At 42.9% G+C, this 24,483-nt stretch overlaps 1 protein-coding gene across 5 annotated transcripts in view; it reads left to right on the forward strand.

Annotated features, from left to right (window-relative positions):
• The window catches only part of kif13a (kinesin family member 13A), a 150,574-nt gene that overhangs the window by 58,008 nt on the left and 68,083 nt on the right, over positions 1 to 24,483 (forward strand). For all 5 annotated transcript variants that reach the window (XM_036936334.1, XM_036936331.1, XM_036936344.1 and 2 more), the window contains exons 4-7: positions 1,682 to 1,742; positions 3,902 to 3,994; positions 13,032 to 13,212; positions 21,741 to 21,828. In XM_036936334.1, the coding sequence (XP_036792229.1) occupies positions 1,682 to 1,742; positions 3,902 to 3,994; positions 13,032 to 13,212; positions 21,741 to 21,828 (423 nt within the window). The remainder of the gene's footprint in view (positions 1 to 1,681; positions 1,743 to 3,901; positions 3,995 to 13,031; positions 13,213 to 21,740; positions 21,829 to 24,483) is intronic.

Below are 24,483 nucleotides of genomic sequence, written 5' to 3' on the forward strand. Positions count from 1 at the left end.
TTTCACTCAAAATCTCACGATACATGGCCCCGTTCATTCTTTCCTTTACACGGATCAGTCGTCCTGGTCCTTTGCAGAAAAACAGCCCCAAAGCATGATGTTTCCACCCCCATGCTTCACAGTAGGTATGGTGTTCTTTGGGTGCAACTCGGCATTCTTTGTCCTCCAAACACGACGAGTTGAGTTTTTACCAAAAAGTTATATTTTGGTTTCATCTGACCATATGACATTCTCCCAATCTTCTTCTGGATCATCCAAATGCTCTCTAGCAAACTTCAGACGGGCCTGGACATGTACTGGCTTAAGCAGGGGGACACGTCTGGCACTGCAGGATTTGAGTCCCTGGCGGCGTAGTGTGTTACTGATGGTAGGCTTTGTTACTTTGGTCCCAGCTTTCTGCAGGTCATTCACTAGGTCCCCCCGTGTGGTTCTTGTGATCATTTTGACCCCACGGGGTGAGATCTTGCGTGGAGCCCCAGATCGAGGGAGATTATCAGTGGTCTTGTATGTCTTCCATTTCCTAATAATTGCTCCCACAGTTGATTTCTTCAAACCAAGCTGCTTACCTATTGCAGATTCAGTCTTCCCAGTCTGGTGTAGGTCTACAATTTTGTAGCTTTTTGGTCTTGGCCATAGTGGAGTTTGAAGTGTGACTGTTTGAGGTTGTGGACAGGTGTCTTTTAAACTGATAACAAGTTCAAACAGGTGCCATTAATACAGGTAACGATTGGAGGACAGAGGAGCCTCTTAAAGTAGAAGTTATAGGTCTGTGAGTGTCAGAAATCTTGCTTGTTTGTAGGTGACCAAATACTTATTTTCCACCATAATTTGCAAATTAATGAATTAATTACAAATCCTACAATGTGATTTTCTGGATTTTTTTTCTCATTTTGTCTGTCATAGTTAAAGTGTACCTATGATGAAAATTACAGGCCTCTCTCATCTTTTTAAGTGGGAGAACTTGCACAATTGGTGGCTGACTAAATACTGGCACCCTATTCCCTGTACAGTGCACCACTTTTGAACAGAGAGCCCATAAGGAATAGGATGCCATTTGGGGTGCAGTCCCTGGGCTGCTGAGGCCCCGTCACGACAACTAGCATTGCCTCAGTCAACAACACTCTCTCTCTCTCTCTCTCTGTCTCTGTCTCTGTCTCTCTTTCACACAGACAACAGACATCTGATGTGTTGTAGGTTGTCTTGAAACAGTCCAATAAGTTTGTCATAGTGTCTGTAGGTGTGTGTCTGTCATAGTGTCTGTAGGTGTGTGTCTGTAGGCGTGTGTGTATCTGCCATAGTGTCTGTAGGTGTGTGTATGTCATAGTGTCTGTAGGTGTGTGTCTGTAATAGTGTCTGTAGGCGTGTATCTGCCATAGTGTCTGTAGGTGTGTGTCTGTCATAGTGTCTGTAGGTGTGTGTCTGTAATAGTGTCTGTAGGCGTGTATCTGCCATAGTGTCTGTAGGTGTGTGTCTGTTATAGTGTATGTAGATGTATGTCTGTCATTGTGTCTGTGTGTGTGTGTCTGTCATAGTGTCTGTAGGTGTGTGTCTGCCATAGTGTTCCACTACCTCCTTTAGGTAGATACACTACAACATGCTCAGACAGGAGCTTGCAGTGTGTGTGTGTGTGTGTGTGTGTGTGTGTGTGTGTGTGTTGATCCTTCTTTGTCCTGTCCCACAGGTGTTTGCCTTTGACCACTGTTTCTGGTCCATGGATGAGTCCAACATGCCCAAGTATGCTGGTAAGTCACAGACAACAGGTTCAGGCTTAGCTGACTGTTCTGTTCAGATTTTCACAGCTACTATGCATCCCAAATGGCACCCTACTCCTTATATAGTGACCCCTATTGGCGCTGGCCAAAAGAAGTGCACTGTATTGGGAATAGGGTGCCATTTGGGATGCAACCACTGACTGTTGAGGTTGACAGAGATAATCTCTCTATCATCACTAAAGAACACTAAACACAGCCATCTCATCTCATCACTATTTAAAGCCTGTCAGGTGAGGTGCGTCTAGGAATACAGGAGGGAGAGAGAGGATGAGGAGGGAGATAGAGAAGCAGGGAGAAGAGAAAGATAGAGGGGGAGAGATAGAGGGTGAAGAGGGAGAGAGATAGAGGGTGAGGAGGGATAGAGAGAGGGTGAAGAGGGAGAGAGATAGAGGGTGAGGAGGGAGAGAGATAGAGGGTGAGGAGGGAGAGAGAGGGTGAGGAGGGAGAGAGAGAGGGTGATGAGGGAGAGAGAGAGGGTGAGGAGGGAGAGAGAGAGAGGGTGAGGAGGGAGAGAGAGAGGATGAGGAGGGAGAGGGTGGGTGAGAAGAGAGGGTGAGGAAGGAGAGAGAGGGTGTGGAGGGATAGAGAGAGGGTGCGGAGAGAGAGAGAGGTTGAGGAGGGAGAGAGAGGGTGAGGAGGAGAGAGAGAGAGGGGGTGAGGAGGGAGAGAGAGGGGGGGTGAGGAGGGAGAGAGAGAGGGGGTGAGGAGGGAGGGGGTGAGGAGGGAGAGAGAGCGGGTGAGGTGAGAGAGGGTGAGGAGAGAGAGAGGGTGAGGAGGAGGGAGAGAGAGAGGGTGAGGAGAGAGAGAGGGTGAGGAGGGAGAGAGGGTGAGGAGTGAGAGAGGGTGAGGAGGGAGAGTGAGGAGGGGGAGAGAGGGTGAGGAGGGAGAGAGAGAAGGAAATACTACAGTTCAGGGAAGTCCTGGTTTTACATAATGCAAAGTATGTTTTTACAAGCTGCTTTGCATCTGAATAGAAGAGTTTATGGGACTGAGAACAAGATGGTTGTGTGTTTATTAATGTAAGGAGAGACAGAGGGAGAGAGTGAGGGGGAATTATGTCTTTACTGACACAGAAAACATGTTAGTGGCACTAACTAGATAAACATTAGTGGCACTAACTAGATAAACATTAGTGGCACTAACTAGATAAACATTAGTGGCACTAACTAGATAAACATTAGTGGCACTAACTAGATAAACATTAGTGGCACTAACTAGATAAACATTAGTGGCACTAACTAGATAAACATTAGTGGCACTAACTAGATAAACATTAGTGGCACTAACTAGCTAAACATTAGTGGCACTAAATAGATAAACATTAGTGGCACTAACTATTTACAGTTTTTCACCCAGTTGGGGATGTGTGTGCTTCAGTGTGTTGTGTGCTTCAGTGTGTTGTGTGCTTCAGTGTGTGTGTGTGTGCTTCAGTGTTTGTGCTTCAGTGTGTGTGTGTGTGTGTGTGCTTCAGCTCGTGTGCTTCAGTGTGTGTGTGTGTGTGTGTGTGTGCTTCAGTGTGTGTGAGTGTGTGTGTGTGTGTGTGTGTGTGTGTGTGTGTGTGCTTCAGCTCGTGTGCTTCATGCTTAAGCGACAGCGGGACAGTCTGTTCAGTGGAGGGTTGCCTGTAGGGTCTGTGCCACAGCTTTATTTAGCTACTAAACAGCTGCTTCATTTATCAGGAGGAGCATGACAGTTCTCTCTCTCTGTCTCTCTCTCTCTCTCTCTCTCTCTCCCTCTCTCTCTCTCTCTCTCTCTCTCCCTGTCCCTGTCCCTGTCCCTGTCTCTGTCTCTCTCTCCCTGTCCCTGTCCCTGTCTCTGTCTCTCTCTCCCTGTCCCTGTCCCTGTCTCTGTCTCTCTCTCTGTCTCTCTGTCTGTCTGTCTCTCTCTGTCTGTCTCTCTCTCTGTCTCTCTGTCTGTCTCTCTGTCTCTGTCTCTCTGTCTCTGTCTCTCTCTCTGTCTGTCTCTCTCTCTGTCTCTCTCTCTCTCTCTCTCTCTACACAGTGAGACTGTTTATTTGGGGCATTATAAAGGAAGTTTAACTGTTTATGGTTTAATGGTTGCTCTGTATGTTTATTCTGTATGTTTGTTTGTCCTTCTGGTCTCCATGGTGACTGTTGTTTGTTTTGAAGGTCAAGAGGTGGTGTTCCAGTGCCTTGGTGAGGGAATACTGGAAAACGCCTTTCAGGGATACAATGCCTGCATTTTCGCCTACGGACAAACAGGTAACCAAGAACGTCTAGTGAGTACACACCATGAATACACCAGTCTAGTGAGTACACAGCATGAATACACCAGTCTAGTGAGTACACAGCATGAATACACCAGTCTAGTGAGTACACACCATGAATACACCAGTCTAGTGAGTACACAGCATGAATACACCAGTCTAGTGAGTACACAGCATGAATACACCAGTCTAGTGAGTACACAGCATGAATACACCAGTCTAGTGAGTACACAGCATGAATACACCAGTCTAGTGAGTACACAGCATGAATACACCAGTCTAGTGAGTACACAGCATCAATACACCAGTCTAGTGAGTACACAGCATCAATACACCAGTCTAGTGAGTACACATCATGAATACACCAGTCTAGTGAGTACACAGCATGAATACACCAGTCTAGTGAGTACACAGCATGAATACACCAGTCTAGTGAGTACACAGCATGAATACACCAGTCTAGTGAGTACACAGCATGAATACACCAGTCTAGTGAGTACACACCATGAATACACCAGTCTAGTGAGTACACAGCATGAATACACCAGTCTAGTGAGTACACAGCATGAATACACCAGTCTAGTGAGTACACAGCATGAATACACCAGTCTAGTGAGTACACAGCATGAATACACCAGTCTAGTGAGTACACACCATGAATACACCAGTCTAGTGAGTACACATCATCAATACACCAGTCTAGTGAGTACACAGCATGAATACACCAGTCTAGTGAGTACACAGCATGAATACACCAGTCTAGTGAGTACACAGCATGACTACCCCAGTCTAGTGAGTACACAGCATGAATACACCAGTCTAGTGAGTACACAGCATGAATACACCAGTCTAGTGAGTACACAGCATGAATACACCAGTCTAGTGAGTACACAGCATAAATACACCAGTCTAGTGAGTACACAGCATGAATACACCAGTCTAGTGAGTACACAGCATGAATACACCAGTCTAGTGAGTACACAGCATGAATACACCAGTCTAGTGAGTACACAGCATGAATACACCAGTCTAGTGAGTACACACCATGAATACACCCGTCTAGTGAGTACACAGCATGAATACACCAGTCTAGTGAGTACACAGCATGAATACACCAGTCTAGTGAGTACACAGCATGAATACTCCAGTCTAGTGAGTACACATCATGAATACTCCAGTCTAGTGAGTACACAGCATGAATACACCAGTCTAGTGAGTACACAGCATGAATACACCAGTCTAGTGAGTACACAGCATTAATACACCAGTCTAGTGAGTACACATCATGAATACTCCAGTCTAGTGAGTACACATCATGAATACACCAGTCTAGTGAGTACACAGCATTAATACACCAGTCTAGTGAGTACACATCATGAATACTCCAGTCTAGTGAGTACACATCATGAATACACCAGTCTAGTGAGTACACATCATGAATACACCAGTCTAGTGAGTACAGTAAAGTAAGACCTATGAAGTAAGGCCTATGAATTAAGACTTATGAATTAAGGCCTATGAATTAAGGCCTATGAAGTAAGGCCTATGAATTAAGACTTATGAATTAAGGCCTATGAATTAAGGCCTATGAAGTAAGGCCTATGAATTAAGACTTATGAAGTAAGGCCTATGAATTAAGGCCTATGAAGTAAGGCCTATGAATTAAGGCCTATGAATTAAGGCCTATGAAGTAAGGCCTATGAATTAAGGCCTATGAATTAAGGCCTATGAAGTAAGGCCTATGAATTAAGGCCTATGAATTAAGGCCTATGAAGTAAGGCCTATGAATTAAGGCCTATGAAGTATTACCTATGAAGTAAGGCCTATGAAGTATTACCTATGAATTAAGGCCTATGAATTAAGGCCTATGAAGTAAGGCCTATGAATTAAGGCCTATGAAGTATTACCTATGAAGTAAGGCCTATGAATTAAGGCCTATGAAGTATTACCTATGAAGTAAGGCCTATGAAGTAAGGCCTATGAATTAAGGCCTATGAATTAAGGCCTATGAATTAATGCCTATGAAGTAAGGCCTATGAATTAAGGCCTATGAATTAAGGCCTATGAAGTAAGGCTGTTTATACTGAATTATTATGATGCAGGTGGGCAGGAAATATGTTAAAACAGGGCTGTGTTCAGAACAGCCTTAAGTAGCTCTGCAGGCATCATCATCTGCTTATGTCGTTCCATGCTAGGGGAGGAGAGGAGACAGCATATGTCTGTATCCCTCTTCCCTGGCCCTGCAGATACAGCACACCTGTGTCCCAAATGCCACCCTATTCCCTATAGGGATACCCATAGGACTCTGGTCAAAAGTAGTGCACTATATAGGGAATAGGGTGGCATTTGAGACACTCTTTATGTATTCCTGCGTGGCCCTGCAGATGCACAACAAGAACAGGAAGCTTCAGTGTTTCTGATCACGCTAACTCAAGCTGGTGAATCGCTCAGCCCCGTATCCTTCCTCCCCAACACTAATGATTAGATCCTTGATCCGCTCTTCCTGTCCTGAAGAACAACCTGGAGCGGAGTGACACACCTTGGAAACAAAGGCTTTGGAGACCGCAGATAATATGGGATAGTCTGTATCTTCCCTGCTGTCACAGGGCTAACAGACACATTCAGAAGAGAGACTGTATACATGCAGGGATACTTAGAGATGTGTTTGATGTGTTGTCTTCTATAAATCCCCATTAATTTAGTAGTTCTGGTGTATTGGAGGGTAGAGTGTTCTACATGCAGGGATACTTAGAGATACTTACAGTATTTCTACATGCAGGGTTTCAGTTTTCCAGTAGTTGTGGTGTATTTCTACATGCAGGGTTTCAGTTTGCCAGTAGTTGTGGTGTATTTCTACATGCAGGGTTTCAGTTTGCCAGTAGTTGTAGTGTATTTCTACATGCAGGGTTTCAGTTTGCCAGTAGTTGTGGTGTATTTCTACATGCAGGGTTTCAGTTTGCCAGTAGTTGTGGTGTATTTCTACATGCAGGGTTTCAGTTTGCCAGTAGTTGTGGTGTATTTCTACATGCAGGGTTTCAGTTTGCCAGTAGTTGTGGTGTATTTCTACATGCAGGGTTTCAGTTTGCCAGTAGTTGTGGTGTATTTCTACATGCAGGGTTTCAGTTTGCCAGTAGTTGTGGTGTATTTCTACATGCAGGGTTTCAGTTTGCCAGTAGTTGTGGTGTATTTCTACATGCAGGGTTTCAGTTTGCCAGTAGTTGTGGTGTATTTCTACATGCAGGGTTTCAGTTTGCCAGTAGTTGTGGTGTATTTCTACATGCAGGGTTTCAGTTTTCCAGTAGTTGTGGTGTATTTCTACATGCAGGGTTTCAGTTTGCCAGTAGTTGTGGTGTATTTCTACATGCAGGGTTTCAGTTTGCCAGTAGTTGTGGTGTATTTCTACATGCAGGGTTTCAGTTTGCCAGTAGTTGTGGTGTATTTCTACATGCAGGGTTTCAGTTTGCCAGTAGTTGTGGTGTATTTCTACATGCAGGGTTTCAGTTTGCCAGTAGTTGTGGTGTATTTCTACATGCAGGGTTTCAGTTTGCCAGTAGTTGTGGTGTATTTCTACATGCAGGGTTTCAGTTTGCCAGTAGTTGTGGTGTATTTCTACATGCAGGGTTTCAGTTTGCCAGTAGTTGTGGTGTATTTCTACATGCAGGGTTTCAGTTTGCCAGTAGTTGTGGTGTATTTCTACATGCAGGGTTTCAGTTTGCCAGTAATGTGGTGTATTTCTACATGCAGGGTTTCAGTTTGCCAGTAGTTGTGGTGTATTTCTACATGCAGGGTTTCAGTTTGCCAGTAGTTGTGGTGTATTTCTACATGCAGGGTTTCAGTTTGCCAGTAGTTGTGGTGTATTTCTACATGCAGGGTTTCAGTTTGCCAGTAGTTGTGGTGTATTTCTACATGCAGGGTTTCAGTTTGCCAGTAGTTGTGGTGTATTTCTACATGCAGGGTTTCAGTTTGCCAGTAGTTGTGATGTATTTCTACATGCAGGGTTTCAGTTTGCCAGTAGTTGTGGTGTATTTCTACATGCAGGGTTTCAGTTTGCCAGTAGTTGTGGTGTATTTCTACATGCAGGGTTTCAGTTTTCCAGTAGTTGTGGTGTATTTCTACATGCAGGGTTTCAGTTTGCCAGTAGTTGTGGTGTATTTCTACATGCAGGGTTTCAGTTTGCCAGTAGTTGTGGTGTATTTCTACATGCAGGGTTTCAGTTTGCCAGTAGTTGTGGTGTATTTCTACATGCAGGGTTTCAGTTTGCCAGTAGTTGTGGTGTATTTCTACATGCAGGGTTTCAGTTTGCCAGTAGTTGTGGTGTATTTCTACATGCAGGGTTTCAGTTTGCCAGTAGTTGTGGTGTATTTCTACATGCAGGGTTTCAGTTTGCCAGTAGTTGTGGTGTATTTCTACATGCAGGGTTTCAGTTTGCCAGTAGTTGTGGTGTATTTCTACATGCAGGGTTTCAGTTTGCCAGTAGTTGTGGTGTATTTCTACATGCAGGGTTTCAGTTTGCCAGTAGTTGTGGTGTATTTCTACATGCAGGGTTTCAGTTTGCCAGTAGTTGTGGTGTATTTCTACATGCAGGGTTTCAGTTTGCCAGTAGTTGTGGTGTATTTCTACATGCAGGGTTTCAGTTTGCCAGTAGTTGTGGTGTATTTCTACATGCAGGGTTTCAGTTTGCCAGTAGTTGTGGTGTATTTCTACATGCAGGGTTTCAGTTTGCCAGTAGTTGTGGTGTATTTCTACATGCAGGGTTTCAGTTTGCCAGTAGTTGTGGTGTATTTCTACATGCAGGGTTTCAGTTTGCCAGTAGTTGTGGTGTATTTCTACATGCAGGGTTTCAGTTTGCCAGTAGTTGTGGTGTATTTCTACATGCAGGGTTTCAGTTTGCCAGTAGTTGTGGTGTATTTCTACATGCAGGGTTTCAGTTTGCCAGTAGTTGTGGTGTATTTCTACATGCAGGGTTTCAGTTTGCCAGTAGTTGTGGTGTATTTCTACATGCAGGGTTTCAGTTTGCCAGTAGTTGTGGTGTATTTCTACATGCAGGGTTTCAGTTTTCCAGTAGTTGTGGTGTATTTCTACATGCAGGGTTTCAGTTTGCCAGTAGTTGTGGTGTATTTCTACATGCAGGGTTTCAGTTTGCCAGTAGTTGTGGTGTATTTCTACATGCAGGGTTTCAGTTTTCCAGTAGTTGTGGTGTATTTCTACATGCAGGGTTTCAGTTTGCCAGTAGTTGTGGTGTATTTCTACATGCAGGGTTTCAGTTTGCCAGTAGTTGTGGTGTATTTCTACATGCAGGGTTTCAGTTTGCCAGTAGTTGTGGTGTATTTCTACATGCAGGGTTTCAGTTTGCCAGTAGTTGTGGTGTATTTCTACATGCAGGGTTTCAGTTTGCCAGTAGTTGTGGTGTATTTCTACATGCAGGGTTTCAGTTTGCCAGTAGTTGTGGTGTATTTCTACATGCAGGGTTTCAGTTTTCCAGTAGTTGTGGTGTATTTCTACATGCAGGGTTTCAGTTTGCCAGTAGTTGTGGTGTATTTCTACATGCAGGGTTTCAGTTTGCCAGTAGTTGTGGTGTATTTCTACATGCAGGGTTTCAGTTTGCCAGTAGTTGTGGTGTATTTCTACATGCAGGGTTTCAGTTTGCCAGTAGTTGTGGTGTATTTCTACATGCAGGGTTTCAGTTTGCCAGTAGTTGTGGTGTATTTCTACATGCAGGGTTTCAGTTTGCCAGTAGTTGTGGTGTATTTCTACATGCAGGGTTTCAGTTTGCCAGTAGTTGTGGTGTATTTCTACATGCAGGGTTTCAGTTTGCCAGTAGTTGTGGTGTATTTCTACATGCAGGGTTTCAGTTTGCCAGTAGTTGTGGTGTATTTCTACATGCAGGGTTTCAGTTTGCCAGTAGTTGTGGTGTATTTCTACATGCAGGGTTTCAGTTTGCCAGTAGTTGTGGTGTATTTCTACATGCAGGGTTTCAGTTTGCCAGTAGTTGACGTCTTTTGGTCGATGAAAAAAAGAAAAGAAAAGCAGATAAATAAAATAGGTGCCGGCCAAATTGACCGGGAGAAAAAACAATCACATTGCAACAGAATGTTTTTTATTCGTGGATGGAAATACCAGTCGATGTTCAGTGCATTCAGGAAGTATTCAGACCTCTTGACCTTTTTACACATTTTGTAACGTTACAGCCTTATTCTAAAACTGATTAAATAAATAAAAATCCTCATCAATCTACACACAATAGTCCATAATGACAAAGCAAATTGTTGCACATTTATTAAAAATAAAAAAACTGAAATACCGAAGTATTCAGACCCTTTGCTATGAGACTTAAAATTGAGCTCAGTTGCATCTTGTTTCCATTGATCATCTTTGAGATGTTTCTACAACTTGATTGGAGTCCACCTGTGGTAAATTCAATTGATTGGACATGATTTGGAAAGGCTCACACCTGTCTATATAAGGTCCCACAGTTGACAGTACATGTCACGTCAAAAACCAAGGCATGAAGTCGAAGGAATTGTCCATAGAGCTCAGAGACAGGATTGTGTCGAGGCACAGATCTGGGGAAGGGACCAAAACATTTCTGCAGCATTGAAGGTCCCCAAGAACACAGTGGCCTCTGTCATTCTTTAAATGTAATAAGTTTGGAACCACCAAGATTCTTCCTAGAGTTGGCCATCCAGCCAAACTAAGCAATCAGGGGAGAAGGGCCTTGGTCAGGGGAGGTGACCAAGAACCCGATGGTCACTCTGACAGAGCTCATGACTGATTAAATTCTTACTGCAGGTAGAGTGGCCAAAAGAAAGCCACTCCTAAGTAAAAGGCACATGACAGCCCACTTGGAGTTTGCCAAAAGGCACCTAAAGGACTCTCAGACCATGAGAAATAAGATTCTCTGGTCTGATGAAACCAAGATTGAATTCTTTGGCCTGAATACCAAGCGTCACATCTGGAGGAAACCTGGCACCATCCCTACAGTGAAGCATGGCGGTGGCAGCATCATGCTGTGGGGATGTTTTTCTGCGGCAGGGACTTGGGAGAATAGTCAGGATCGAAGGAAAGATGATCGAAGCAAAGTACAGAGTTCCTTGATGAAAAGCTGTTTCAAAGCACTCAGGACCTCAGACTGGGGCGAAGGTTCACCTTCCAACAGGACAACGACCCTAAACACACAGCCAAGACAACGCAGGAGTGGCTTCGGGACAAGTCTCTATATGTCCTTGAGTGGCCCAGCCAGAGCCCGGACTTGAAACAGATCGAACATCTCTGGAGAGACCTGAAAATAGCTGTGCAGCAACGCTCCCCATCCAACCTGACAGAGCTTGAGAGGATCTGCAGAGAAGAATGGGAGAAACTCCCCAATTACAGGTATGCCAAGCTTGTAGCGTCATACCCACGAAGACTTGAGGCTGTAATCACTGCCAAAGGTGCGTCAACAAAGTACTGAGTGAAGGGTCTGAATACTTACGTAAATGTGTTATTTCAGTTTTTATATTTAATAGATTGCACAAATGTCTAAAAACCTGTGTGGGTATTGTGTGTAGATTGATGAGGTAAAAAAATCATCCCAAGCTTACTATTGGCTCATTACTCCTGAATTTATTTAGGCTTGCCATAATAAAGGGGTTGAATATTTATTGACTCAAGACAGTTCATATTTTCATTTTTTGATTAGTTTGTTAACATCTCTAAAAACATAATTCCACGTTGACATTATGAGGTATTGTGTGTAGGCAAGTGACGACACAATCTAAATTGAATCCTTTTTAAATTCATGCTGTAACATAACATTTCTGAAGGCTGAAGTACAAGCTTGTGATTTGAAACAATCCACAGTTATTTTTTGAAAAGAAGATAATGATCCTCGATTCCTCTGTGTCTAAGTCATGCTCTCAGGTGAAGCATTTGAAATCATTTCCTTTCTTTCTGTATAGACAGGAGTAATTATAGAATTCTGACAAATGTATTTCAACTCATAGTTGTTGCATCTTAAGATCTCACCCTTTTCTAACAGTGATTTTAATCTCTGTCACATATGAACCGCTTTCATCAGGTGAGCCGTTTAGAATGGGGTTTTCTCGCAAATTGCATTTTGGGAAATGTTTGAAAAGGACGTTTTATTGGCCGCTTCACTACAGGAGCTCTCTTCTTAAGAGGCATTACAACCATCTACATGTGATTTCTGTCATTCGGAGCACCGTGGGTGGTCGCCCCCCCCCAATGGGTGACACACCCAATGCATATGGGCCCGGTGAAAATCTTTCTGGTCCCGTTTTCCTAACAGAAACCCTGCTGTAGTTCTAAACTGTCTGACTCAGGACCAAACGGTTGTCAGAATCCCTGAACAAACACATTTACAGACATGTTTTCAACACACCTGCAGTGAGCACATCAGATAGTTGCCGTAGAAACCCCCACAGACTTTGTTGTGGGCCTGTTTGCCAAACTCTCGGTTCAGATAAGTGATGGTCCCTTTCTCTCTGATCTCTACCCTTATTTTCTAAACAACATTGTTTCATTTACTAGTTTCTATTCGCTGCTGTTTAATCTCCGCTGTTGTTGCTTCCTGTCTCTCCCTGTAGGTTCTGGTGTCCAGTCTGTAGAGCTGGTGTGTAAAGGACTGTTGAAGTCTATATGTGTAGCTAAAGGCTCTGCTATGCTGTTGTCTCTGTCCCTTCCTGTCTCTCCCAGTAGGTTCTGGTGTCCAGTCTGTAGAGCTGGTGTGTACAGGACTGTTGAAGTCTATATGTGTAGCTAAAGGCTCTGCTATGCTGTTGTCTCTGTTCCTTCCTGTCTCTCCCTGTAGGTTCTGGTGTCCAGTCTGTAGAGCTGGTGTGTACAGGACTGTTGAAGTCTATATGTGTAGCTAAAGGCTCTGCTATGGTGTTGTCTCTGTCCCTTCCTGTCTCTCCCAGTAGGTTCTGGTGTCCAGTCTGTAGAGCTGGTGTGTACAGGACTGTTGAAGTCTATATGTGTAGCTAAAGGCTCTGCTATGCTGTTGTCTCTGTTCCTTCCTGTCCTCTCTGCAGGGTCAGGGAAGTCCTTCTCCATGATGGGGAATAAGAAGGCTCCAGGGCTGATCCCCAGGCTGTGCTGCTCCCTGTTTGAGAGGATCGGCCGGGAGGACAGCCAGGTTCTCTCCTTCAAGGTGGAGGTCTCCTACATGGAGATATATAACGAGAAGGTCCGTGACCTGCTGGACCCTAAAGGGTGAGTTTAGACGGACGGACGGATGGACACACACACACACACACACACACACACACACACACACACACACACATGCACGGATATGCACACACACGGACTGATGTGCAGATGGATGTACACACACACACACACACACACACACACACACACACACACACACACACTCTCTCTCTCTAACTTGACCAGTCTTTGAAGTAGCCTATCTCATGGACTATCAAACCTCGAGGGAAAGAGTGTCCTGACCTGAGCAGTGTTTTCCACGAGCACCTGCTGTCAGCTATACAGCTGGTTACACACTCATTTTCAGCTGGCTACTTTTTACACTTAAATCAACTAGGCACATTATTTACAATTCACAAGCCAGAAGAAAAGTCAGCCACGCCCTCTCAGCTAGAATGAACACTATGCATCTTCTTGCAACCTATTGATAGGACAGGCACCTGTCAATCACAAAGTGAGCGATGACAGGGAAACACTTCTGATTTGACAGTCTGCTGTCTGTCCCGCCTCCCGGTTCCTGGGTGGGTGTGTTTTGTACACTGTGGTTGCAGTCAAATGTCTTTATACAGAGGGAGAGAGCATGATGCTGCTCCATCATCTATGCCAGTCAGTTTTCACGTCCAGTATAATGTGTTAAGGACGAGTCAAAATCTACTTATTGTTTTCTGACACATTGATTTATTTGATTATATTCAGCGTTTCACATGCAGCCAGGAAGTGCTGGCGTATGGGCTTCCTGTACTCTGATTGGTTTATAAATGGTGTGGAACTGACTGAATAAAGTTGATCTCATATATCCTCACCCTTCATAAATCACACAGCCTAGTTATACAGTATGTCCAGGATATCGCATCAGGACAAGTAAACTAAAGATGTTCCATATGAAGTCTATCAGGACAAGTAAACTAAAGATTTTTCATATGAAGTCCATCAGGACAGGTAAACTAGAGATGTTCCATATGAAGTCCATCAGGACAAGTAAACTAAAGATGTTCCATATGAAGTCTATCAGGACAAGTAAACTAAAGATTTTTCATATGAAGTCCATCAGGACAAGTAAACTAGAGATGTTCCATATGAAGTCTATCAGGACAAGTAAACTAGAGATGTTCCATATGAAGTCCATCAGGACAAGTAAACTAGAGATGTTCCATATGAAGTCCATCAGGACAGGTAAACTAGAGATGTTCCATATGAAGTCCATCAGGACAGGTAAACTAGGTAGGTTTTTTGGTGAATATCTGCAGATAAATGATGACAACATTGGATAAAGATGGTGAATCCTCCTCACTGCAGGAACAATAGGTAGACTAGTGTGGAGATGGCCCACGACTAGCACCTGCTTCAATAGGTAGGCTAGTGTGGAGATAGCCCACGACTAGCACCTGCTTCAATAGGTAGGCTAGTGTGGAGATAGCCCACGACTAGCACCTGCTTCAATAGGTAGACTAGTGTGGAGATAGCCCACGACTAGCACCTGCTTCAATAGGTAGGCTAGTGTGGAGATAGCCCACGACTAGCACCTGCTTCAATAGGTAGGCTAGTGTGGAGATGGCCCACGACTAGCACCTGCTTCAATAGGTAGGCTAGTGTGGAGATAGCCCACGACTAGCACCTGCTTCAATAGGTAGACTAGTGTGGAGATAGCCCAAGACTAGCACCTGCTTCAATAGGTAGGCTAGTGTGGAGATAGCCCACGGCTAGCACCTGCTTCAATAGGTAGACTAGTGTGGAGATAGCCCACGACTAGCACTTGCTTCAATAGGTAGACTAGTGTGGAGATAGCCCAAGACTAGCACCTGCTTCAATAGGTAGACTAGTGTGGAGATAGCCCAAGACTAGCACCTGCTTCAATAGGTAGCCCACGACTAGCACCTGCTTCAATCTTCAATCATATCTGTATTGCAGATTGTCTAGAAAATGCCTCTTAAAAGGAAGATTGAAGTCTGTGGAAGAAATATGTTGGTCAGTTGTTAAACAAGTATTTGTTTCAATAATAAATGACATACTGCAGAGAGTTGCAGACACTTGTTGAAATTCTTTCACTCATTGAACTGTTGTTCTCTCTTCTCTGAACACGTAGGGAACCAGACCTTCACTGAGCATCTGTTCTGTTTATTTTACACCCATTCTTCCACCTGATACAGTTCCCATCACACTATTTGTTTGATTTAAATGTAACCCTTAATTTTAAGACACAGTCCATACAGTAGGTCTGTTTTAATACAGTACATACAGTAGGTATGTTTTAACACAGTACATACAGTAGGTCTGTTTTAACACAGTACATACAGTAGGTCTGTTTTAATACAGTACATACAGTAGGTCTGTTTTAATACAGTAGGTCTGTTTTAATACAGTACATACAGTAGGTCTGTTTTAATACAGTAGGTCTGTTTTAATACAGTTCATACAGTAGGTCTGTTTTAATACAGTAGGTCTGTTTTAATACAGTACATACAGTAGGTCTGTTTTAATACAGTAGGTCTGTTTTAATACAGTAGGTCTGTTTTAATACAGTACATACAGTAGGTCTGTTTTAATACAGTCCATACAGTAGGTCTGTTTTAACACAGTCCATACAGTAGGTCTGTTTTAATACAGTACATACAGTAGGTCTGTTTTAATACAGTAGGTATGTTTTAACACAGTACATACAGTAGGTCTGTTTTAACACAGTACATACAGTAGGTCTGTTTTAATACAGTACATACAGTAGGTCTGTTTTAATACAGTAGGTCTGTTTTAATACAGTACATACAGTAGGTCTGTTTTAATACAGTAGGTCTGTTTTAAACAGTTCATACAGTAGGTCTGTTTTAACACAGTCCATACAGTAGGTCTGTTTTAATACAGTACATACAGTAGGTCTGTTTTAACACAGTACATACAGTAGGTCTGTTTTAAAACAGTACATACAGTAGGTCTGTTTTAATACAGTACATACAGTAGGTCTGTTTTAATACAGTACATACAATAGGTCTGTTTTAATACAGTAGGTCTGTTTTAATACAGTTCATACAGTAGGTCTGTTTTAATACAGTACATACAGTAGGTCTGTTTTAACACAGTACATACAGTAGGTCTGTTTTAACACAGTGCATACAGTAGGTCTGTTTTAATACAGTAGGTATGTTTTAATACAGTAGGTCTGTTTTAATACAGTAGGTCTGTTTTAATTTAGTACATACAGTAAGTCTGTTTTAATACAGTAGGTCTGTTTTAATATAGTACATACAGTAGGTCTGTTTTAATACAGTCCATACAGTAGGTCTGTTTTAATACAGTCCATACAGTAGGTCTGTTTTAATATAGTACATACAGTAGTTCTGTTTTAATACAGTAGGTCTGTTTTAATATAGTACATACAGTAGGTCTGTTTTAATACAGTCCATACAGTAGGTCTGTTTTAATACAGTAGGTCTGTTTTAATACAGTACATACAGTAGGTCTGTTTTAATACAGTAGGTCTGTTTTAATACAGTAGGTCTGTTTTAATACAGTACATACAGTAGGTCTGTTTTAATACAGTAGGTCTGTTTTAATACAGTACATACAGTAGGTCTGTTTTAATACAGTAGGTCTGGTTTAATACAGTACATACAGTAGGTCTGGTTTAATACAGTCCATACAGTAGGTCTGTTTTAATACAGTAGGTCTGTTTTAATACAGTAGGTCTGGTTTAATACAGTCCATACAGTAGGTCTGTTTTAATACAGTAGGTCTGTTTTAATACAGTACATACAGTAGGTCTGTTTTAATACAGTAGGTCTGTTTTAATACAGTACATACAGTAGGTCTTGTGGCGTTCTAATGATCTTGGATCCAATTCCAGTCGGCCAGATACCCAATCAGCTCTCTGTGTACAAGCTCTCCTCTTGTTCCCAGTCTATAGGCACGTGTCCATGTACACAATGAAGCTCTGGGACCTTATGTTGACTGTCAAGTATTTTCTGATTCAGCTGCATTCTCAACAGATCTTATTCGGTCTGCGTCTGACAGGAGGGAGGGCGGTAAGGGAGGGTTAACTGACTGAGTGTGTATCAGGTACAGCTGTTAGAGAGCAGGGGTGGGTGTGTGTGGACACTGGACAGCCTTAGAGAGGGACAACATTGGAGCTCTCTGTCTGTGTAGCTGCAGATGTCTGTGAGAGGATATAGCCAAGTCAGTCCCAGCTCCATGCAACTGACCTCTCTGTTATTTCCTGGCTTAGACCCACTCTCTGTGTCTCTCTCTCTGTGTGTCTCTCTCTCTCTCTCGGTCTCTCTCTCTCGGTCTCTCTCTCTCTCTCTCACGGTCTCTCTCTCCCTCTCACGGTCTCTCTCTCTCTCTCTCACCTCTGTCTCTCTCTCTCACCTCTCTGTCTCTCTCTCTCACCTTCTCTATCTCTCTCTCTCACCTTCTCTATCTCTCTCTCTCTCTCTCACCTTCTCTCTCTCTCTCTCACCTTCTCTCTCTCTCACCTTCTCTCTCTCTCACCTTCTCTCTCTCTCACCTTCTCTGTCTCTCTCTCTCACCTTCTCTATCTCTCTCTCTCTCTCTCTCACCTTCTCTCTCTCTCTCACCTTCTCTCTCTCTCACCTTCTCTCTCTCTCACCTTCTCTGTCTCTCTCTCTCACCTCTCTGTCTCTCTCTCTCACCTCTCTGTCTCTCTCTCTCACCTTCTCTATCTCTCTCTCTCTCTCTCACCTTCTCTCTCTCTCTCTCACCTTCTCTCTCTCTCACCTTCTCTATCTCTCTCTCTCTCTCACCTTCTCTCTCTCTCTCTCTCTCACCTTCTCTCTCTCTCACCTTCTCTCTCTCTCACCTTCTCTGTCTCTCTCTCAGTCTCTCTCTCACCTTCTCTCTCTCTCACCTTCTCTCTCTCTCACCTTCTCTGTCTCTCTCTCACCTTCTCTCTCTCTCACCTTCTCTGTCTCTCTCTCACTCTCTCTCTCTCACCTTCTCTCTCTCTCACCTTCTCTGTCTCTCTCTCACTCTCTCTCTCTCACCTTCTCTCGCTCTCTCTGTCTCTCTCTCTCGCTCTCTGTGTGTGTGTGTGTTCAATTCAATTTAAGGGTTTTATTGTCATGGGAAACATGTGTTTACATTGCCAAAGCAAGTGAAATAGATAATAACCAATACAAAATTATAATGTGACCATAAACATTACACTTACAAAGTTCCAAACAAATAAAGACATTTCAAAAGTCATATTATGTCTTTATACAGTGTTGTACTGATGTGCAAATAGTTAAAGTACGAAAGGGAAAATAAATATGTGTATCTCTGTGTGTATCTCTGTATATATCTCTGTATATATCTCTATGTGTAGCTCTGTATATATCTCTGTATATATCTCTATGTGTAGCTCTGTATATATCTCTGTATATATCTCTATGTGTAGCTCTGTATATATCTCTGTATATATCTCTATGTGTAGCTCTGTATATATCTCTATGTGTAGCTCTGTATATATCTCTGTATATATCTCTATGTGTAGCTCTGTATATATCTCTATGTGTAGCTCTGTATATATCTCTGTATATATCTCTATGTGTAGCTCTGTATATATCTCTGTATATATCTCTGTGTGTAGCTCTGTATATATCTCTGTATATATCTCTGTGTGTAGCTCTGTATATATCTCTGTATATATCTCTATGTGTAGCTCTGTATATATCTCTGTATATATCTCTATGTGTAGCTCTGTATATATCTCTGTATATATCTCTATGTGTAGCTCTGTATATATCTCTGTATATATCTCTATGTGTAGCTCTGTATATATCTCTGTATATATCTCTATGTGTAGCTCTGTATATATCTCTGTATATATCTCTATGTGTAGCTCTGTATATATCTCTGTATATATCTCTATGTGTAGCTCTGTATATATCTCTATGTGTAGCTCTGTATATATCTCTGTATATATCTCTATGTGTAGCTCTGTATATATCTCTGTATATATCTCTGTGTGTAGCTCTGTATATATCTCTGTATATATCTCTGTGTGTAGCTCTGTATATATCTCTGTATATATCTCTATGTGTAGCTCTGTATATATCTCTGTATATATCTCTATGTGTAGCTCTGTATATATCTCTGTATATATCTCTATGTGTAGCTCTGTATATATCTCTGTATATATCTCTATGTGTAGCTCTGTATATATCTCTGTATATATCTCTATGTGTAGCTCTGTATATATCTCTGTATATATCTCTATGTGTAGCTCTGTATATATCTCTGTATATATCTCTGTATATATCTCTGTATATATCTCTATGTGTAGCTCTGTGTATATATATATGTGTGTATCTCTGTATATATCTCTGTATATATCTCTCTATGTGTAGCTCTGTATATATCTCTGTGTGTAGCTCTGTATATATATCTGTGTGTATCTCTGTATATATCTCTGTATATATCTCTATGTGTAGCTCTGTATATATATCTGTGTGTATCTCTGTATATATCTCTGTATATATCTCTGTGTGTATCTCTGTATATATCTCTGTGTATATCTGTATATATCTCTGTGTGTATCTCTGTGTGTATCTCTGTATATATCTCTGTATATATCTCTATGTGTAGCTCTGTATATATATCTGTGTGTATCTCTGTATATATCTCTGTATATATCTCTGTGTGTATCTCTGTATATATCTCTGTGTATATCTGTATATATCTCTGTGTGTATCTCTGTGTGTATCTCTGTATATATATCTGTGTGTATCTCTGTGTGTATCTCTGTATATATATCTTTGTGTATCTCTGTATATATATCTATGTATATCTGTATATAGCTCTGTGTGTATCTCTGTATATAGCTCTGTGTGTATCTCTGTATATATCTCTTTGTGTATCTCTGTATATATCTCTGTATATACCTCTGTGTGTATCTCTGTATATATCTCTGTGTGTACCTCTGTATTTCTGTATATATCTCTGTGTGTATCTCTGTGTATCTCAGTGTCTCATCAGTTTGTAGGCTGACCACTCTGAACTTTCCCTCTCTGTCTGTCATCCCCTGTTGTAAACCTAGAGGCAGGCCACACACACACACACACACACACACACACACACACACACACACACACACACACACACACACACACACACACTTCCCCCTGTCTGTCCTCCCCTGTTGTTAGACCTATTGATTTGAACAGAGAGCAGTCAGTTGGAGCTGTGAACTTGAGTTTTGTCAACCTCTGTAAATCTACTTCCCCAGAGAGAGAGAGGAGGCCTATATAGTGATATATAGTCTGTGTGTGTAGGTGAGAGAGAGGAGGCCTATATAGTGATATATAGTCTGTGTGTGTAGGTGAGAGAGGGGGGTGGAGGGTTGGGGGGCGATAAGTCGACCGTCACTGATCTCAAGCTTTCCCACCCCCTCTGGCAAACAGCCAAGTGAAGATCAGGTTCAACCCATCTGCACCACCTAGTGAAGAACACACACACACACACACATATACTGCACCACCTAGTGAAGAACACACACACACACACACACACACATACACACACATACACATACTGCACCACCTAGTGAAGAACACACATACACACACACACATACACACACACATACTGCACCACCTAGTGAAGAACACACACACACACACACACACACACACACACACACACTGCACCAGCTAGTGAAGAACACACACACACATACACACACACATACTGCACCACCTAGTGAAGAACACACACACACACACACACACACACACACACACACACTGCACCAGCTAGTGAAGAACACACACACATACACACACACATACTGCACCACCTAGTGAAGAACACACACACATACACACACACACACTGCACCAGCTAGTGAAGAACACACACACATACTGCACCACCTAGTGAAGAACACACACACATACACACACACACATACTGCACCAGCTAGTGAAGAACACACACACATACACACACACACACTGCACCAGCTAGTGAAGAACACACACACACACACACATATACTGCACCACCTAGTGAAGAACACACACACACACACACACACACACACACACACACATACACACACATACACATACTGCACCACCTAGTGAAGAACACACACACACACACACACACACACACACACATACACACACACATACTGCACCACCTAGTGAAGAACACACACACACACACACACACACACATACTGCACCACCTAGTGAAGAACACACACACATACACACACACACACTGCACCAGCTAGTGAAACATCTAGCAGTCTTCAGTCACAGTGCTTTGTAAAATGTAATGTTGTCAGATTGGATTATCCTAACGTAGATGGATGGGCAGGTTGTATTCACTTTTCCATAGCTGGGGGGGGTCGGTCGGTACTATCGGGGGGGCCACAATGTCTCAAGTGGATTTCCTAGAGTTGTAAAATGTGGGCTATCAGTGCAGCAACAGCAGCCTTCTCTGTTATCCCTCTCTCTCTCACCCCTCCATACCATTCATTTAGCTCAGGGACTAAAATATGTCTGTGGTTTATCTCTTCCTCTGTCCAGGAGTCGTCAGTCTCTGAAGGTCAGAGAGCACAAGGTTCTGGGTCCGTATGTGGACGGTCTGTCACAACTGGCGGTCACCAACTTTGAGGTGAGTACAGCTCCTTTAGAGACAGGGAGATGCCCACCTGGGTAGGAGAGTAGGAGAGCCCACCTGGGTAGGAGAGGTGGAGACAGGGAGATGCCCACCTGGGTAGGAGAGGTGGAGACAGGGAGATGCCCACCTGGGGAGGAGAGGTGGAGACAGGGAGATGTCCACCTGGGTAGGTGAGGTGGAGCCAGGGAGATGTCCACCTGGGTAGGAGAGGTAGAGACAGGGAGATGCCCACCTGGGTAGGAGAGGTGGAGACAGGGAGATGTCCACCTGGGTAGGTGAGTACATACAGCTCCTTTAGAGACAGGGAGATGTCCACCTGGGTAGGTGAGTACATACAGCTCCTTTAGAGACGGGGAGATGTCCACCTGGGTAGGAGAGGTGGAGACAGGGAGATGTCCACCTGGGTAGGAGAGGTGGAGACAGGGAGATGTCCACCTGGGTAGGAGAGGTGGAGACAGGGAGATATCCACCTGGGTAGGTGAGGTGGAGACAGGGAGATGCCCACCTGGGTAGGTGAGGTGGAGACATGGAGATGCCCACCTGGGTAGGTGAGGTGGAGACAGGGAGATGCCCACCTGGGTAGGTGAGGTGGAGACAGGGAGATGTCCACCTGGGTAGGAGAGGTGGAGACAGGGAGATGTCCACCTGGGTAGGAGAGGTGGAGACAGGGAGATGTCCACCTGGGTAGGAGAGGTGGAGACAGGGAGATGTCCACATGGGTAGGAGAGGTGGAGACAGAGAGATGTCCACATGGGTAGGAGAGGTGGAGACAGAGAGATGTCCACATGGGTAGGTGAGGTGCTGACAGGCAGAGTACAGCACTTAGATAAGGAAATAAAAGCCTCGCTCTGTGTCTCCAATACAATGAACATATGGTTTTGACAGCTATGCTACCTTCATCACAGTTTCATTTCATCACTCCTTTTACCATCACAGTCTCCAGGATTACCATAGAGAACTGTGTATTACTATAGAGAACTGTGTATTATCATAGAGAACTGTGTATTACCATAGAGAACTGTGTATTACCATAGAGAACTGTGTATTATCATAGAGAACTGTGTATTACCATAGAGAACTGTGTATTACCATAGAGAACTGTGTATTACCATAGAGAACTATGTGTTACTATAGAGAACTATGTGTTACTATAGAGAACGGCTCATTACCATAGAGAACTATGTATTATCATAGAGAACTGTGTATTACCATAGAGAACTGTGTATTACCATAGAGAACTGTGTATTACCATAGAGAACTGTGTATTACCATAGAGAACTATGTGTTACTATAGAGAACTATGTGTTACCATAGAGAACGGCTCATTACCATAGAGAACTGTGTATTACCATAGAGAACGGCTCATTACCATAGAGAACTGTGTATTACCATAGAGAACGGTGTATTACCATAGAGAACGGCTCATTACCATAGAGAACTGTGTATTACCATAGAGAACTGTGTATTACCATAGAGAACTGTGTATTACCATAGAGAACTGTGTATTACCATAGAGAACGGCCCATTACCATAGAGAACGGTGTATTACCATAGAGAATTGTCCATTACCATAGAGAACTGTGTATTACTATAGAGAACTGTGTATTACCATAGAGAACGGTGTATTACCATAGAGAACGGCTCATTACCATAGAGAACTTTGTATTACCATAGAGAACTGGGTATTACCAGAGAGAACTGTGTATTACCAGAGAGAACTGTGTATTACCATAGAGAACGGCTCATTACCATAGAGAACTGTGTATTACCATAGAGAACTGTGTATTACCATAGAGAACTGTGTATTACCATAGAGAACTGTGTATTACCATAGAGAACTGGGTATTACCAGAGAGAACTGTGTATTACCAGAGAGAACTGTGTATTACCATAGAGAACGGCTCATTACCATAGAGAACTGTGTATTACCATAGAGAACTGGGTATTACCAGAGAGAACTGTGTATTACCAGAGAGAACTGTGTATAACCATAGAGAACTGTGTATTACCATAGAGAACTGTGTATTACCATAGAGAACGGCTCATTACCATAGAGAACTGTGTATTACCATAGAGAACGGCTCATTACCATAGAGAACGTACCATTACCATAGAGAACTGTGTATTACTATAGAGAACTGTGTATTACCATAGAGAACTGTGTATTACCAAAGAGAACGGCCCATTACCATAGAGAACTGTGTATTACCATAGAGAACTGTGTATTACCATAGAGAACTGTGTATTACCATAGAGAACGGTCCATTACCATAGAGAACTGTGTATTACCATAGAGAACTGTGTATTACCATAGAGAACTTTGTATTACCATAGAGAACTGTGTATTACCGTAGAGAACTGTGTATTACCATAGAGAACTATGTGTTACTATAGAGAACTGTGTATTACCATAGAGAACTGTGTATTACCATAGAGAACGGTCCATTACCATAGAGAACTGTGTATTACCATAGTCCCCTCCATCCATAGTCCCCTCCATCCATAGTCCCCTCAATCCATAGTCCCTCCATCCATAGTCCCCTCCATCCATAGTCCCTCCATCCATAGCCCCCTCCATCCATAGTCCCCTCCATCCATAGTCCCTCCATCCATAGCCCCCTCATCCATAGTCCCTCCATCCATAGTCTC

This window comes from Oncorhynchus mykiss, chromosome 2 (genome assembly GCF_013265735.2).
Source record: "Oncorhynchus mykiss isolate Arlee chromosome 2, USDA_OmykA_1.1, whole genome shotgun sequence".
Classification (NCBI taxonomy): Eukaryota; Metazoa; Chordata; class Actinopteri; order Salmoniformes; family Salmonidae; genus Oncorhynchus; species Oncorhynchus mykiss.